The 17,346-nt window shown below is 44.6% G+C and overlaps 1 protein-coding gene across 1 annotated transcript in view; it reads right to left on the reverse strand.

The window, feature by feature from the left end:
* Positions 1-17,346, reverse strand: part of LOC138258721 (cathepsin W-like) — a 271,120-nt gene that overhangs the window by 15,677 nt on the left and 238,097 nt on the right. Inside the window, exons 9-10 of the mRNA XM_069206002.1 lie at positions 1,757-1,844; positions 860-933 (exon numbers count right to left, since the gene is read on the reverse strand). Coding sequence (XP_069062103.1) covers positions 860-933; positions 1,757-1,844 — 162 coding nt within the window. The remainder of the gene's footprint in view (positions 1-859; positions 934-1,756; positions 1,845-17,346) is intronic.

Raw genomic sequence — 17,346 nt, forward strand, 5'->3', positions numbered from 1 at the left:
TTTACAAATATCTTAAAAAGATAAATAACTAAAAGAGGTGAGGACTGGTAGTTGATACCGGTTTTCAACAGTTCTTTAAAGGGAACGGGTTGAACTAATATGTTGGGGTTTAGTGTTGCAAAGGTTGGGATTGTAAACCCGAAAGAGCAGCCTCCAAGATGTTGAGAGCTCCAAGTTGGACATGATGATCATATGATTTTATGAATTATGAAGAGACCCTAAAACAGGGATGGCTCCACTCTTTCTCCTAAAACCATGAAGTTGACCTTCCACATCATCACCTCATGTGAAATTGTAGAAGGTATTTGATGAGAAGTGAATCTGCACAGCAGAGAAGTGTCCTCTTACACTTCGGTCTTGTCCAGGGAGCCTGAGTTGCTAATGAGAGTGGGCTAGGAGATCTAATCATTCTAGGAGGGATTCATTCATAGATGCTAAAACCTTAAAGGCCTGATTTAGATTTTGGCGGATGGGTTACTCCGCTACAATGGTGACAGATATCCCGTCCGACAGAAATATAAATCCCATGGAATATAATGGGGCTTATATTTCAGTGGACAGAGTAACCCCTCCGCCAAACTCTAAATTAGGCCCTAAATTAGTGTGGTGGCTAAATTACTTTTGGCAAGATCAGGCTCCTCGGAGGTGACAAGTTACCAAACTTGCTGAATCTATAACACTTGCAGGAGCTTTCCCAGTAAGCTGCAGAGGGTCAAGTAATGGTGTGAGAACTTTCATGACAAGTGAAGGGTCTGTCACAGACTACAACTCCTGCTGTAAATTTGCTTGTGCAAAGCTTAATCACACCAGATACCCCATTTTCGAGGAAGATGTTTAAATGGACATTTGTGGCTCTTACCTTTTCGCCATACTCCTCACCCCAGCTGTTCTGTAAGATCCAGTACGGTTCCTCTTTTCCTCCTGTTTTTAAAACTAAGCAGGGAACAAATCACACATTCGATTGTTACATTTAAGTTATAAATTGCAAAACCCTCCTCTAAAGCCACTAACCTTCTCAAAGTCCCATCCCCTCTTTAGTCATTAACCAAAACCACTACAGCTATTTTGTATGAAAGTTTCTCCTTTGTGCCCTGCTCTTTTGCTGAAAACATAGAATCGCACATTTGCTCATAAATATGCAAAGAGATCAGGACTGCCCCATCGTCTTCAGTGCCACAAACCCTCCAGCTCTCCCATATTAGCATTTCCTAGAATAGTTTTCATTTTGGTACTCAACCACATTACAAAAGCCTAATTTGTGCCGGTGGTGGCAGGTGAGGGGTATCCACACTCCGTTTCTGTTATGGAGACGTATTTTTAATTGTTAGAATATGATCTAGGTCAAAAGAAACGAAGGCAGAAAAATAAAGAAAGAGGAAGAGAAAAGTAGAACAAGGGTGATCAAGGGAAAATCAGTGGTGAACAGAATATAGAAGAATGAAATAGTGGGACAGAGGAATGAAGTGCCATCAAGAATGGACAGATTTGGTACTGAATAACCACGGCATTGGGCGGCGAGCTCATAAGAAAAGCTTTAGGCCTCTGCTCCTATTGTTGTTATCGTTTGTACAAATTAAACACTGGTGTTAAGTAGCCCCATTCACTTTTAGACAGCAAGGCTTAAACTAACCCTCTACTAAACACAGCAGTTCTGCCCCCGTGTATGCCTTCTCGAAGTATACTATTTACCACCCAAAGGTCCAGGGATAGAGCTGCAGGGCGACTATAATTTCTGCTAAGGATTTCAAAGACTCACCGCCATAGCCAACAAGAAGAACTGCGTGGTTAACGGGGGAAGGTTTGCATTCTTTCTTTTCAAGTTTGATAATCCCCTTCTTATAAGCCTGGACACACAAAACACAGAACAAGACTTTGTGATCGATGGAAGGAATTCTAGCAGAACCCAAAACTTCTTAATTCAAACGCATGACATGTTCAAGCCCACAGAGGGATACCTCCTACATTATTATCTATTATAACCAGCATTATTATTCTTCAGACAGTCACTTCACTCAAGAACGTTGCTAACCATTCATGGCTTGACTCATGCTCTCACATGAATTCTTGGTAAACTATTTATTTCACAATTTTAGCAAACGTTTTCTATTTTAGATTATGAACCATCTGTTCAGTATTAAGGCCAATGGGTATTGCTCTCATGGTAATGACTGATAAGAATCTTTTCCTGGCATTGCAGAGAACAAGCCCGATCACGTTGCATATAACATTGTAACTCACATTGTAATCATAAAAAGCCAGAGCTAGTGGGATGGGTATAGATTTCAATATAATTATCACATTTTCGAGACTGAATATGCTTTCCAGTGGACAGAACCTGATTGGTCCAATCTAATCCAATCATAATTTATAGAGTGCAACTACTCACCCACAAGGGTCTCAAGGTGCTGAGGGGGGTCGGTCCTCTGTGCTTCAGTCGAAGAGCCGGATCTTAAGGTCCTTCCAGAATTGAGGCAACGATGGTGACTGCCTGAGGTGAAGAGGCAAGGTGTTCCATCTCTTTGCCTCAAGGTAGGTTAAGGATTTTCACAGAGGGTGTGATGCAAGACCGTGTCAAAGGTGGCTGATGGGTCCAGTAGGATAAGGGCTCTGTTTGGCCCCAGTCGAGGAGCAAGTGGATGTGATCTGTGGCGGCGAGGAGGGCGGTCTCCGTGCTGTGGTAGCTCCTTTAACCTGATTGTGAGATGTCCAAGACGTTGTTGTCCTCAAAATATTTGCAGAGCTGTACGTTGATGGCCTTTTCGATGACTTTGGCTGGGAAAGGCAGCAGAGAGATGGGCCAGTATTTCTTGAGGTCCATGGGTTCAGCTTGGGTTTCTTAAGGAGCGGACGGATCTCAGCGTGCTTCCAGTCCTCGGGAAAGGTAGCTGTCTCCATGGAACATTTGAGAGTGTGGCAGAGCTTGGGTGCGATGGAGGTGTTGGCTTTGTTGAAAATGTGGTGAGGACAGAGGTCAGTAGGGGCTCTAGAGTGGATGCCGTTCATGATGAAGCAGGTCTCGTCTGTGGTGAGGGTGGTCCAGCAATGCAGGAACTGTGAAGGTTCGGAGGGCCCAAGCTGGAGGGTTGTTGTTGGGCTCAGGGTGTCCGTAGACCGTAGATGTCTTAGATTTTCTGGTGGAAGAAGGTGGCTAGTCTGTCGCAAGGGCCTGAGATGTAGGGAGGCTTGTCGCTTCTGATTGGGGTTTGGAAAACTCTTTGACCACGGCAAAAAGCTCTTTGGTGTTGGTGTTTGGTGTTGTGTGCTGTGGAGCTTATACGGTCCTCCAGGGTGGCTTTCCTGGTGGATCTGATGTGGCGGTGGGATTTAAAGGCTGCAAGGATTTAGGAGGACTTGCTGTTTCTCCATCTTTATCCTAGCCATCTACAGGTACGCCTGGAGTCCTGCAGTGTGGGGGAGAACCAGCTGGCCTTCTTGAGGTTGTGTTTTGCTGAGGTCCTTCAGGGTGGTGCTAGGCTGTTAGCGCATTCGGAGATTCATTGGTGGAAGTTCTGTGGTGAGATGTTTGCGTCTATGGCGAGGGGAGGAAGTGACTTGCTGAGTGTGTTAGTGAGCTGTTCCTTAGTGATCTGACCAATTTCCTGCAAGGTGAGCAGAGTGTGCAGAGGTGGTGGTGATGGAAAAATGAATGCAGTGGTGGTCGGTCCAGTGTAGCGTGGAGATGTTGTCACCAGTGATGCTGTTGCTGGTGGAAAAGATGGGGGTGAGTGTTTGTCCAGCGATTTGTGTTGGTGAGGTGACCTGATGCCTGAGGTCTATTGTGGTGAGGTTCTCGAACAGGGACGCAGTGTTGATGTTGTTGCAGTTGTCGGTGTGGTAGTTAAAGTTGCTGAAGAGAAAGTAGTTTGTGGATGTGAGTGCGTGGGGGGATATGATGTTGACTATGGAGTTGCTGAAGGCTGGGTGGAGGCTGAGTGGACTGTAGATGAGGGTGCAGCGGAAGGTGGACTTGGGGGGGGACATGGATCTGAAAATGGAGGTGGTGCATGAGGAGGGAGTGTTCTTCCACGTTGGTTGTCAGGCAGAGGGTGGATTTGTGTACGATGGCCAGGCAGGCCTCCTGGTTCATAGGACCAGTCTTTGAGGAGCAGTTTGTAGTCACTGAGGATGGCGATGACAATGTACGGTGCTTAGCTGGGTTCATCCATATTTCTGTTAGAAAGGCAATGTTCGGTGGATGGAGTCTAGCAAGTCCCAGGCCTCTACGGCTTGTTTGTGGAGGGAGCGTTTGTTGAGGAGGATGCAGTTGAGGCACTTCGGCTGGGTGTTCAATGACTGGAGGGTCTGGCGCTTGGTGTAGGGTGAAGGTGCAGTGGCAGTGGAAGCAGGAGATAGGTGCCTCTGGGTGATGCAAGATGACAATCGGTGGAGTGTCCTATGTTCAGCAGGTAGAAGGTCTCTACGTTGTAGTGATGGATGATCAGAGGACCAGGGTTTGTGGCACAGAAGGGCCTGCCTTTGGCGTGCTAGCGGCCACCATTAAGAAGGGGAGGGAGGCAGGAGGGTCCGATCAGCTGGGAGGCGGGACGGCCTGAAAGCACTTCGCAGGGAGGGGGTGGGGCCGCCGGGACAGCAGCGGCATGAAACGAAGCGGGGGAGAAGGAAAGGAGCTAAAAAATTAGGAGAAAAGGCGCTACAATAAAAGAGGAGAAAAGGAGAAAAAGCGAGCCTAAAAAGAAAAAGTGACAGGAAAAATAAAGATGACAAAGCAAAGGCACACACACACACCGGTGGCCACTAGGCCACCAAAGATGAGGCGCAGGCAGGTGCCTGCGGGTGGAGGTGGGCTTTGAACTGAGAGTCAGGCAGTCTCTCAGATTTCTCGCAGCAGAAGCAGCAGCAGCAACAGGTCGAGCTGTGTAGAAGGGAGCGACCAGACCCTGACCAGGAGGTCAGAGGAGTCGCCCTCTCAGTGCGTAGTGGCTGCCCTTAGAAAGGGGAGGGAGGCGAGAGTGTCCAGTCAGCCGGGAGGCGGAAGGTCAGGAAAGAGCTTTGCATTGAGGCGACTGGGCTGTAGGGGTAGCAGCAGCACGGAACGGAGCACGGGGAGAGGGAAAGGTGCTAAGAAAAGAGGAGAAAAGGCGCTACAAGAAAAGAGGAGGAAAGGAGAAAAAGCGAGCCAAAAAAAAAGAGACAGGAAAAATAAAGATGACAGAGCAATGACATACACATACAGATGGCCACTGGGCCACCAGTGATAAGGCGCAAGGTGGTGCCTGTGGGTGGAGGTGGGCCTCGAACTGAGAGTCAGGCAGACTGTTAGTGCCCTCGCAGCAGAAGCAGCAGCAGCAGCAACAGGTGGAGCTGTGCAGAGGGGAGCGACCAGATGCTGACCAGGAGGTCCAATTCGATTTCCAGGATTGGTTGTACATCAAAACATCTAGAATTTGGTTGTATATTAGAAAATTGTACGTAGACATTTTATATGATAAATATTGGGTCCTCAATATTGTTTGCAAAAATGTAGTGTATGTTTTCTATTCATTCCAACTGGGGTGGTGATTTTTTTAAACATCAGATGGGGATTTCAATGTGTTTTTGTGACAAAGCCCTGGTGGAAAGTTGTGCTGCTCTGTTACAAATGAGAAAGTGGTGGAGTCAGACCAGGAAGAGGAGAGAGTGGTGGAGGGTGGGTTGGTATGTTTCAATTTGGTAGCTAGATTCTCTTCCAAGCAGCCCTTTCTTTTTCAGTGATAGGATAGCAAGAACAGCAAATCAGCTAAGAGAATCACCTTTTGCCAACTATATAACTAACTAAAGGCTACAGTACTGGCACATGAGTGGTCCCACTGAGCCATACATCAGCCCTAAAATGCCTACCTCCTTGAATATTGTAGTCTTTAGATCTGCTGGAAGAGTTCTCTTGTGTTTTTGCTCAGCTCGCACATTCGGCTCCCAATACACTTGTTTCTTGGGGCTCTTTGGTGCCGTATTTCTGCTGCTAGATCATCCTACCTATCAGCTTCTTAGTGCAGATTTCAGATCTCCTCTGATTGGCTCCTGTCACTGTCATCAAAGAATGCAGGTATGTTCCCACAGACTGTCCTCAGAGTGCTTGAGGATCTCAACATCTCATGCACTCAAGCTGCTGGTAGGATTATCTTCGAGTTTTGCCCATCAAGAATTGACTGATCCAGGAAGAAAGTCTGCATAACCCACCACTGGAAGGGGGCGCTTGCTCTCAACCCAAATATCACCCAATAACCTTAACTAGAAAAGGAACTGGAAACCTCTGGTCTAAAGGAAAGTTTGAAGGTCTTTCCTAGCCCTTGCATTAACCAGCATAGGTTCTCAGAAACATTTTCCTAGCGGCTAAAAACTTTGGTCTATGAGACATTTTTGGAGGGGAAAGATGTAAGGTGGATGTATGGAAAGCAAAGCATATACATCTAGTGGCTGAATTGCACAATGTGAAACCACAAAACCTGGGATCATTCCTGGCATCCCCACTTGACCAAATTGTGTGATCCTAGGCAATTGTTTTATTTGACGTTCCTTCCTTTTTTTTATTATCACATATAAGTGATCCTCAAAAGACATGTCTTCAGGATGTGGGCTATACAAAATCTTTTCCTGTGTTTGGTTTAATAAACTATAATATTCATGATCATGTACGAAAGTAATCCTGGCCACCCAAAGGGTGCACATAACTGACTTACCTCTTAGTTTATTATTAGCACTGCTGACAGGGTGGGGGTGAGCATTCATGTTTCAAAATTTATGCTAGCAAACTATTACGTTTAAAAAAAATACTTCCCGATGCACTGAGATAATCTGATGTCCTATGGTAAAAGGGCTCTGCATGTTAATGAAAGACACTTTTTTAATTTTGAGGAGACTTTATCATATTTTTACTAATTTGTTGCAAGATGGCATTAAAAAGTAAGGCATTCCTGCAGTTAAGTGGTGCAGGACACTCTATTTTCTTCCTTTAGCTTCAATTAACCTTTAAATAAATGCTTGCCCATAGGTTGAACCTCTTTTTAATTTTAATGCTGAGTTGAGTAAACAGTAGCCCAGTGCTGCTGCTGACCAGGGGGCCGCATGTAAAGGTCAGGAGGGCCACATGCGGCCACTGGTCTACAAGATCTAAGCTTTTAGAGGACACTTAAATAAGACGAATCTAAAGGAATCTACCGTGGTCTAATATCTTCAGCATGTAATAGAAAGACATCCATGTGCATGAAGGTGAAAATCCCATTAGCGCAGAAGAGGTCCATGAAACCCAATCGGAATGACCATTCCAGTGATTCCTTGATCTGGTTCCTGCTCGTGTGTTGTGCTCACAATTAAGGTCAGCTTTAATCCTGGTGGTGCCCAGTGTGACAAACCTTCTTGGCGTCCACCCCATAATCTCTTCCTCGATTACCTCACTACTATCCAGAAAAAGTGCCCCTCATCTCTCCAGAGCCCCTCTCTCACATGCATTTTATGTGTTTTGAAGCATTGGCACATGCTGGCTTTACTAATCCACTCATCTATCAACATAAAATACAGATCTGTTATTTGCAGCAGGCATATTAACCCTCTGCACTACTTTATGGCGGGTTAAAACTGGCACTGGGCAATACACCTGATCTCTCTCTCTCTCTCTCTGACTAACAGTAACCTTAATCACAAAAGTTATCTTGACATTTTGATTGCTGCATTAAAGCTAGATGCACAAAGAACTCTGCAGCAGATGCTTTTAAATCTTACATTATTACTAAACACAGCGCCCTCCCTATGGTCACTATTTTTACTTCCTTGTTGCATGGCCCTAGATATCAATCATTAGGGGCGAGCGCAAAGCGCTCCGTCCCCTGTTGTAATCTCTCTTTGGGCGTCAGTCACTTTCATTGGTTCGTGGGCTTGCCTTTTAAAATCCGCTTGCTTTTATTAGTGAAAGACATGCATATGTCATGCCGCTTCATGTGTTTAGCACTCCTCGAGGACACTGGCCAACTACTTAAAACATACGAGGCTCCATGTTTTCAGCATGGATTCCCGAATATTTTATCTTTTTATTTCCACGCAGCCCGGTTGCGCTGGGGTTTACATAGCACGATTGCACTTGGTTTTTCCGTTTTCAATTTCAGCACGATCGCGCTGCATTTTTTTTTCTTTCAATTTGTATGGCAAGAAAAGTCTGGTCATGAGTTTACAACTCTAATAGCTCTAACTCAAGCAAATATGAGGACCGTTGCATTGTAAATGCTTGTTTTTACCTGCACTTTTCTGTTTGTTCCGAAAAAGGCTACGAGACTAAAAATGTCAATAAGAAAACTGAAACTGACAAAACCGTTTTGCACCTATCAGGCATATCATTCCTCTCGGACTCCCAAAACAAAATACAGTGGAAAAAAATAGCACGTCAACCCCTTTTCTCACTGCATTTCCAACCAGGTGATGTGATCTTTCTGAACAGGGTTTCTAAGTTGGCAAACCCATGAGTGGTTTTGGCTCATTTAGTGTTAGGATTTCTCTGTGTGTATGAAGGCCAGTGTTCACTTTGAGGTGGCTAATAACGGATTCCTGCAAAAGGTGATATGACTTTTCACGAAGTGTCACATTCATCTCATGTAACACGAAGGACTCCTTCAAGGTGTGTGCTGATACTCCAGGTTTGGTCAAGGTTTTTCAAATTCAAGAGTCTAGACAAGAGCAGAGTGATACAACCACAGGGAGTTATTGTGTGCTGCCAAACCAGTGATCAAACCAGACTCGGTTTCACAGGATTTGATGGGATCCAATTATTCACTTTCCAATTTCATGTTATCTCAACCTCTCGCTCTCATGAACTTTGTGACTCAAGTTCCTGGGGGTTCCAGTCACCCATTCCAGCTGAGACCCAAAGGTTATATTTAGCTCATTGCACAATAAACCTTACATTTCATCTTTGGCCCAAATGAAAACATTACTTCCTTGTGGTATGATCTTTCTGGTGGAAACTCTATCCTAGATTATACTTGGAAAATCCAGCAGGATGGACATAGAAAATTTACTATCACTTCTCACTTAAGAGCCTAGACAATAGTGCTCAGCAAATGTGTGCATAGGCCCAAGTTGCCACCTTACAAATATCTGCAATTGGAACGACCTATGCAAGAGCAAAAATTGTAGATTTCGCTTTGCTGGAATGAGCACCGATCACCTTCAGGCAGCTCGTTCTTGGCTATGTTGTAGCAAGTATTAATGCAGTGGATTATCCATCTTCATTGCATCCTTTTCTGTACAACCTTCCCATTTTTGGCACCACAGTTGCCATTAAAGAGCGGATCATCTAAACCGTGTTCCTTGGTGTGGTCTAGCTAGAAGTTGATTGTTCGCTTAGGATCTAACCAATGGAATTGCTTCTCCTCTTTCTGGGGGAGGGGTGATAGGGAGGGTAAAAAGTCAAAAGTGTGATGGACAGGGCAAGACGGAAGGGGGTGACCACCTTGGGAAGGAAAGCAGCTCTGGTTCGCAACATTAGCTTGTTTGGGAAAATTTTTGTGAAAGGAGGACGACAGCTAAGGGCTTGCAATTTACTGACCTTCCTAACAGATGTTATTTCAACCAAAAAGACTGCCTTAATAATTAACATATGAAAAGTACAACTATGAAGGGGCTCAAACAGACTCCCCATCAAAAATGTAAGAATCACATTTAAGTCACATTAAGGCACAACAAAGGTAGTGGGAGGAAAAGATTGGTCGAACCCTTAAGAAAATGCTTGACAACTGGGGACTTGAACTGGGAAGGCTGATCCGGCAGAGTAAATACAGACAAGGCAGCTAAATAACCCTTCACAGTGCCAATGGCACATCCAATGTTAGCCAAGGAAAGCGTAAACTGCAACATGTGAGATAACTTGGCCTGCAAAGAATCCACACGATTGTCTGCACACCATACAAGAAGGTTGACAAATCTGCCGTAAATAACCGACTTAGTGGAGGGTGATGTGCAGATAGGATGACATCCACCACCGCTGGCAGCTGGAAAAGGCTTAGTTGTCTCTGCTCAATCTCCAAGAATGTACGTTGAGGTCTCAGAGATTGGGGTGCAAAATCATTTGACCCAACTGGCAGAGAAGGTCCAGCCTAAATGATAGGCAGAGCAGGGGACATATGGAGGAGCACAGGAGATCTGCATACCATACCCTTCTAAGCCAATCCGGGTTGATGAGAATAACTTGGGCCCAGTCTTGGCTAATCTTCCTCAGAACCCACAAAACTAAGGGTATTGGGGGAATGCATTAGGCAGCTGAAAGTTCCACCTCAACCAAAACATCCCTCAAGGCTCCCCTTAAAAGAGACTGGAGAACGCAGAACTGCAGGTATTGAGCATTTTCTGGTGAAGCGAACACGTCCACCAGAGGAGATGTCGTGTGTCCTCTGGTTGAAGGTTCCACTCATGATCTGCAGGATGACAATGGCTCAGACTGTTAGCTTCGACATTCAGAAACCCCGCTAGGTGATTGGCGACAAGCCATATCCCATAGTGGTGAACCCAAGACCACAGCCTCAAGGCTTCCAGACAAAGGAGGTGAAACCTTACTCCACCTTTCTTATTGACATACCACGGTGCTGTTGTGTTGTACATCCATATTTTGATGGACCGACTGACATTGGAAGGGAGGATGACCTTGAGTGCCAGTCAACTTGCCAGCAATTCTAGCAGGCTGATGTGAAGCACCTGCTCCTCGGGACAACAAATGTCTCGCCAGATAAGCACCACACCCCACCACAGGGTGGAAGCATCCATCACTACCATAGCCACAACTGGTGGAGAATTGAAGGTCATCCTGTATGTCAGGTTCGCTTAATACCCCCACCAAGCTAGTTTTGCTGCAGCGCTGAGGGAGATCACAATGAAGTCAGACAGATCTTCCTCATATTGCAGTCACTTCTTTTGGAGGTGCCGCTTTAGGGCCCTCATGTGCAAATGTGCGTGTGTAACTAGGAGAATGCAGGAAGCCAGCAGACCTAGGAACCACAGGACTCTCAGGACTAGGATTGTCATGCATGGTTGAAAGAGGGGAATTATTTCCAGAATGTCTTGGACTCTCTGCGAAGGTGGGAAGGTGTGCAGAAGGTTGGTGTCCACTACAGACCCTCTCTATTGGATTTGTTGGGAGGGCCACAGCTGAGATTTGGGCTCATTGATAAAAAAGCCAAGGTTGATTGTCAGAAATGCTGTCGACTGCAGCTGGCACAACACCAACTCCAGCGAACTGGCTTTGAGTTCCTAAAAGCAATGCCTGACCGTCTGAGCTGGACCACCAACATTGCCATCATCTTTGTGGAGTCTCCAGGAGCCTAAGTCAACCCAAAGGGCAGTACTGCAAGTCAAGGGACAACATCCAGTCTCCAAGCTCCAACACCAGTAGCACTTGAGCTATGGTCCCCATTTTGAACTTTTCACTCATGAAGAATTTCAGGCTCCCAAGGTCAAGGATAGGTGGGAGACCGCCATCTTTCTAGGGCACCAGGAAGTAACATGTGTAACAACCTACTCCACTGTTCCTTTGAGGAGAACGGCCAGCGGGTTGGGGAAGCAGGCACAGGGGCAGAATGGTAGGAGGAACCTGTAGGCCATCCAGGCCTGCAGAAGATGGGACACCCTTCCTCCCACAGGCTTTTTGTGGGGTTGAGGAACAAACTTGGCCTGCTTTCTTTGGGCATTGGGGAGGAAGAGGAGGTTTCACTGCTGATCCTCTAACATTTGCCCTGCCATGACCTCTGTGCTGACTGACAAGCGGGTTCTGCTGCTGCTGTTGCTGCAGACGCAATGGTGTGTACTGACAGGACAAAAGCAGAATCCTCTTCCAAAGCCTTGAAAACAACAAGAGCTTCTGTAGTTCTTAGCAGGCAGAGACTGCAAATCTAAGGATCTTGTGATGGCCTTGCACGTCCTAAACCCCTTTAGTGTAGAGTCAGATTTATCTCCCAAGAGTCCAATGCCATTGAAAGGAAGAGCCATGAGATTGGCTTGCATATCAAAGGAGAAATTCGGTGTCTGGAGCCAAGCGCGTGGTCACACTGAGATGGAGGCGCCGATCACTCTCGCAACCAAATCTGCGGTATCCAGCTCAGATTTTATGATGTGCTGTGAAGCATTCTGACCATCTGCTATTACTTCCTGGACGTGTTCGTTCATGTCAGCTGGTACCTGAGAGAATATCATTGCGCCATGTCCCACAATGCATGGTTGTAACGAGTGAGCAGGTAATTAGCATTTAGGGATTTGAGGGCGATGTTCCCTGTTTTAAATGACTTTCTTCCCCAAAACCTCCATTCATTTTACCGCAGCATGGTTGAGACAGTATCGGCGCCATTCACAGCACCGCTGCAGTGCCATGAAGCAAAGTGCAGGGTCGAAGAGTATTGAGTTGGCATCTGGTCCACAAAAATGGCCCCAAAGAGCATGCAGAGTGAGAAACACTGCACTCCGTTGGGCCCAGAGGAGCATTGTATGGCTTAAATGCTTCTGCAAAATTGGAATACATGGCGTTAAGAAATACTGCAAGATTGGCTCCAAGTACTAGGAAATCAGGAAGCGCCAGGGCTGTGCTGAAGGAGTCACTGCCGTCTGGACTGGAGGTCAATATAGAGCTTGATGCTCAGGGGAAGCAGGGCTGCATGAAGGATCCTCTGTGGGGAGAAGATGATCTCTGACTCTAAAGCCAAGGGCTCTGCTGGAGAGGGAGATCGACTAGGGGATCTATCTCTAAGTTGCTTATTGTCCTTCCTCTTATGTTTGCACCCACCACTTCCTACCTGAAGATCTCGATGGAGACACTGAGAGGTGAGACCGTTTTCGGTGGCGTTGATCAACCTTTGCCCGAGCCATAAGTAGTTTGGCCTTGTGCTCTTTCATGGCTTTAGGATTCATGCTGAGGCATGAAGAACACCAAATAGTGTTGTGAACGGAGCCCAGGCGCCATAGACAAATGGCATAAGGGTCTGTAATAGATATTGATCCTTCACATTCCTTGTAAGACTTAAACCCTGACTTTTTTAGGGGAGGCCTTCTTTTGAAAAAAGGTACTGCATTTTGAAGAATTTGTGAGCAAGGACTTCCCTCAGAAAAAAATCTCCGGATCTTCATCATAGGCATAGAAAAAAGCAAACTGATGTCAGTAGTAGGGCAGTTGATATATGGGCTCGGTAGCATCACCTGATGTCACTTCCAGCACTGACTGAGTTCAGCACCTTCTACTAGCCACCACGAAGCTTTGAAGTTACCGGGTCCAGTCTGACAAGTCTGATTCTGGGGATTATTATGCAAGTGAGCAATCTGCAAGCAGAAGTATTCATCAGAAGTAACCAGTATCCCTTGAAAGGCCCTTGATTGAGAGTCTTTTGCACAGCTCTGAAGATTCACGTAGCAAGTCTATGCCTTTCCCTAGCCCTGCAGTTTTCAATGCTTTAGTCTGAAATTCAACATTGCACCTCTGCTCCTCAGTTTTCCACTTAAACTCCACTACTGCAGCTTGAAGCGACTGCCCTACCTGGTATCAGTCTCAGATATAAGTATATCTGTTACACTTGGACTACTGGCTGAAGTCTGTTTTATATGCCATCACATTTCTGCTTATGATCCTGCAAGTTGTATTCCAGTGCCTAATCATCCATACATCATCACCTGCTAAGCTTGCCTGGCCTTTTAGAATTTCTGGAACCACCTCTTTCTATGCCAAACAAGCCACATTTGCACTCTGGAAACTGTGGATAAACAGACAAAAATTAGGAGTCTAAGCAAGGCTAGATAGCTAAGATTCAAGTCTTTCCTCCACACGTGATGATGTAATTTTATGAATAGGGCTATACACCGGTGAACCCACTCCTACTAGGAAAACAATGTTTCCCCTTTTATTGTTATTGTGTTAGTAAAATCAAGACAAAAGGGAAGGGCAGACTTATCCAATGCCTATTGTCAATCTGAAAATAGAAAATGTTCTTATGTACATCTGGGTGAGCCTGAAGCCCCCAAGCCAGTCTGGCATGCTGAAGAAAGCCCTCACCAAAGAGAAAAGTGCAGCTTTTGCCATGTCAGATAAATAGTCTATAGTTGTGAACATGCATAAGGAAAAGGCTTTACCAAAACTATTTGCACCTCCCCATCCTGATAGAGACTCCAGCTTAGAAGGAGAAAGCCATGCTATTGCTACATTACAAACTGGTGTACTGAAGTTGTGACTATTGGAGGTGAAAATACCTTATGCTCAGCTGTGCCACTAAACATTTCCACAGATGATTCAAATATAATGCAGAGCTTTGATAGTGAGGTCTGGGGGTCATTTTTGCTAAGCTTGCTGTCAGGTCCTTTCAACTACCTGCAGTGGCTTCTAAGGAGACAGAGATCTCTCCATGGATCCAAAGGCTTCTCAAGTAGGATAGCTAGACATAACAGGGCCTACGATTACCAGTAGTTTTCAAGTAGGCACTAATCAACGATTACTCTTCATCTGTAAATAGAATCTCTTTAGTGTCAGGTTTCAAGAGATATAGGGTGCCTTCAAGGGGTAATATCTGTGGTACATCAAGTGGTTATACCCCATGTCCTCATCTATTTATAGCCATTCAATTTCTCCAGGACTACAGAAAGAGATAGAGGGTCATCCACATATAGGGTTCACAGAACTGGTTTCCTTTCCAGAGACTGATAACTCATTCTGCTCTCACCTCTGTTAGAAAACAAAACAGGGTGTCTTATGACTGACTGTACTTAGCCTCAATAATGTTATTGTGAAGATGGCTTGGTACTTTATGTACTGTAGGAGAGCCTGTACTGGAATGTGATGAGGTGTGATGAGGGAGATGGGTTCTGAAATGGAATGTGGAGGGGTTGAGAGAGAAGGGAAGGAAAAAGGAGACGGAAGGAGCTGTGCTGGAGATGCTGTATATTACTTATGAAATAAAGAAGTGAAATGAAACTAATTGAGAGATTCATCTTTACATTGGCGACGAGGAGCCGTGCAGGAGACGGATTGAATTGAACATCTCCACTCTTGGAAGCAACTACAGCTCGAAAAATCATATATTCGACAGAGAGGAAAAGATACAAAAAGAGAAAAGAAAAACCTACAAAGTTCTTTTGGTGAGCACAATTATAATTATTGTCCAAGCTCTATCGCGTGTTAACATTCCTCAAGAAAACAACAATAATCTTTAGTTTATCTTGGCGCAAAACAGACTGCCTGTAGTAACGAACTGTGTTTAATTTTAAAAGAAAACGAGCAGACGCGCGAGGTGTATGCGCGTTATACTCTGCCCTTGGAAGAGACTCTGCCTCGAGCAGAACGCGCGAGGTGTATGCGCGTGATTCACTTAGTCCTTTGAACAGACGCTGCTGCGAGCAGAACGCGCGAGGTGTATGCGCGAGCAGAATCTATTTATAAACACTGCATTACGGCAGATCATTAACCAGCTTACTGCAGTTAGCTGGGAATTAACGCGGCATCTAAAATATAAATAATAATAATAAAAGGAAAACAAGAACCTGCATTGGCAATTCACGACGTACTCTGCTCCTGTCCAGCAAAAGCGAAGAAGGACTGGGTAAAGGTTAAGTAGTGAAAGGAAAGAAAGACTTTAAAAAGGAGCAGGAAAAAGCAATGTGAATGGAAAAAGAGTGAAGAAGTACAAGTATTAAAATACATACTATATAACACATTTTAAAGTGGAAAATTGAGGAGAAGGACACTGCATATGATATAAAAAAAAAAATAAAAAAAAAAATTAAGCTATGGGTGATCAAAGTATGTCCTCGCCACCACCCTTTTTAGCAACTCCTGGGGAACCACCTATTCCGTGGAAACAGTGGAAAAAGATGTTCTCTACCTACTTACTGGCAATTGGAGGAGATCGCTACAGTCCTATCAGAAGACAGGCAATTCTTCTTCATCATTTGGGTATAGAAGGAAGAAGAATATATGAGGACCTACCTGAGGTTTCATTAGGTATGGGGGATGGACAACCCTCCAATCTATTTGAGATGTCTTTGCAAATGCTAGATTTACAATTTACACCTAAGACTAATTTGGTTCTAGAGCGTCATAAATTTTTCTAGAGGATACAGAATGCTGATGAAGATATAGCATCGTATGTAGCAACCTTACGTGGACTTGCCCTATCTTGCCGTTTCGAACAGTTATCGGATTCCCTAATAAGAGATCAGATAGTAAGGTGTGCTTATAATAAAAAAATAAGGGAGAAGTTATTAATGAAAGATCCGAATCTCGAGGAAGCGATTCAAGTTGCTAAAAGAATGGAGCACACAGCTGTATGGCTACTGGAAATGGATGATTCAAATAAGGAAGGGAAACAAAATGTTATCAGTGAGATAAAGAATAGGAGCAAATTCACAATTAGTGAAGAGAAGAAAAAATCAACAAGGAATTGGGAAGACCCAAGTCGGGGAAAGTTTGATTCAAGGGAAGTAAAATGCTATCGGTGCGGAGCGCCCGGACACATTGCATCGAGCAAAATGTGTGCTGCAAGAAATGCAATATGTCGCAATTGCGGGAAAAGAGGGCATTTTGCCAAAGTCTGTAAATTAAAAAAAAATGAAGGTAGTGGTCACACGATTCAAGATGTTCAGGATGTGTGTGGAAACTTGGAAGAAATAATTCTAACTGTGGAAGGAAACCCCATTGATCTAGCTTCTAACGAGGAAACCATGGGAGTAGAAGATTCAACACTCAGGATTGATCTTGAAAGTACAAGTGTCTTGAAGAAACCTCATGCTCAGGTGTTACTGAACAACCTGCCAGTTAATCTGTTGGTAGATTCTGGGAGTCTATTTACCCTTGTTTCAAAAAACACTTATGAGAAATTGTGTGTTAACACTGGAAATGAGAATTTGTTGGAACCAGATATAAAAGCTGTGGGATATGCTGGGAAGAGAATAGAAATGATAGGCATGATTTGGATGACAATTGTTTTCAAAGGGAGAGCAGTTAAAGGAAGGATATATATTACGGACTTTGGAACTAATTTATTGGGCTGGCGTCATCAGAAAGATTTGGGAATAATTCTGAACCCTAATGCTAAGGAACCTGTAATGATTTTGGAAAAAGAAAGAATTGGTGAAGTCAAAAGAAATGTAATAATTTTAGAGGATGGTTCATCCTGGAGTATGGGAAGTGTGTGCAAAATTCAGCGTTAAAATATTGAATTTCTGAATTAATTTGTTGAACTCGTATGTGATCTAGGACTAATAGTTTTGTCTGATCTTTCATGTTTTATCGTACCTACTCTTGTTCTTTGTTTTGTTATTTTGTTATATAATATATAAGGGGGAGAAGTGTGAAGATGGCTTGGTACTTTATGTACTGTAGGAGAGCCTGTACTGGAATGTGAT

Source organism: Pleurodeles waltl, chromosome 9 (genome assembly GCF_031143425.1).
Source record: "Pleurodeles waltl isolate 20211129_DDA chromosome 9, aPleWal1.hap1.20221129, whole genome shotgun sequence".
Classification (NCBI taxonomy): domain Eukaryota; kingdom Metazoa; phylum Chordata; class Amphibia; order Caudata; family Salamandridae; genus Pleurodeles; species Pleurodeles waltl.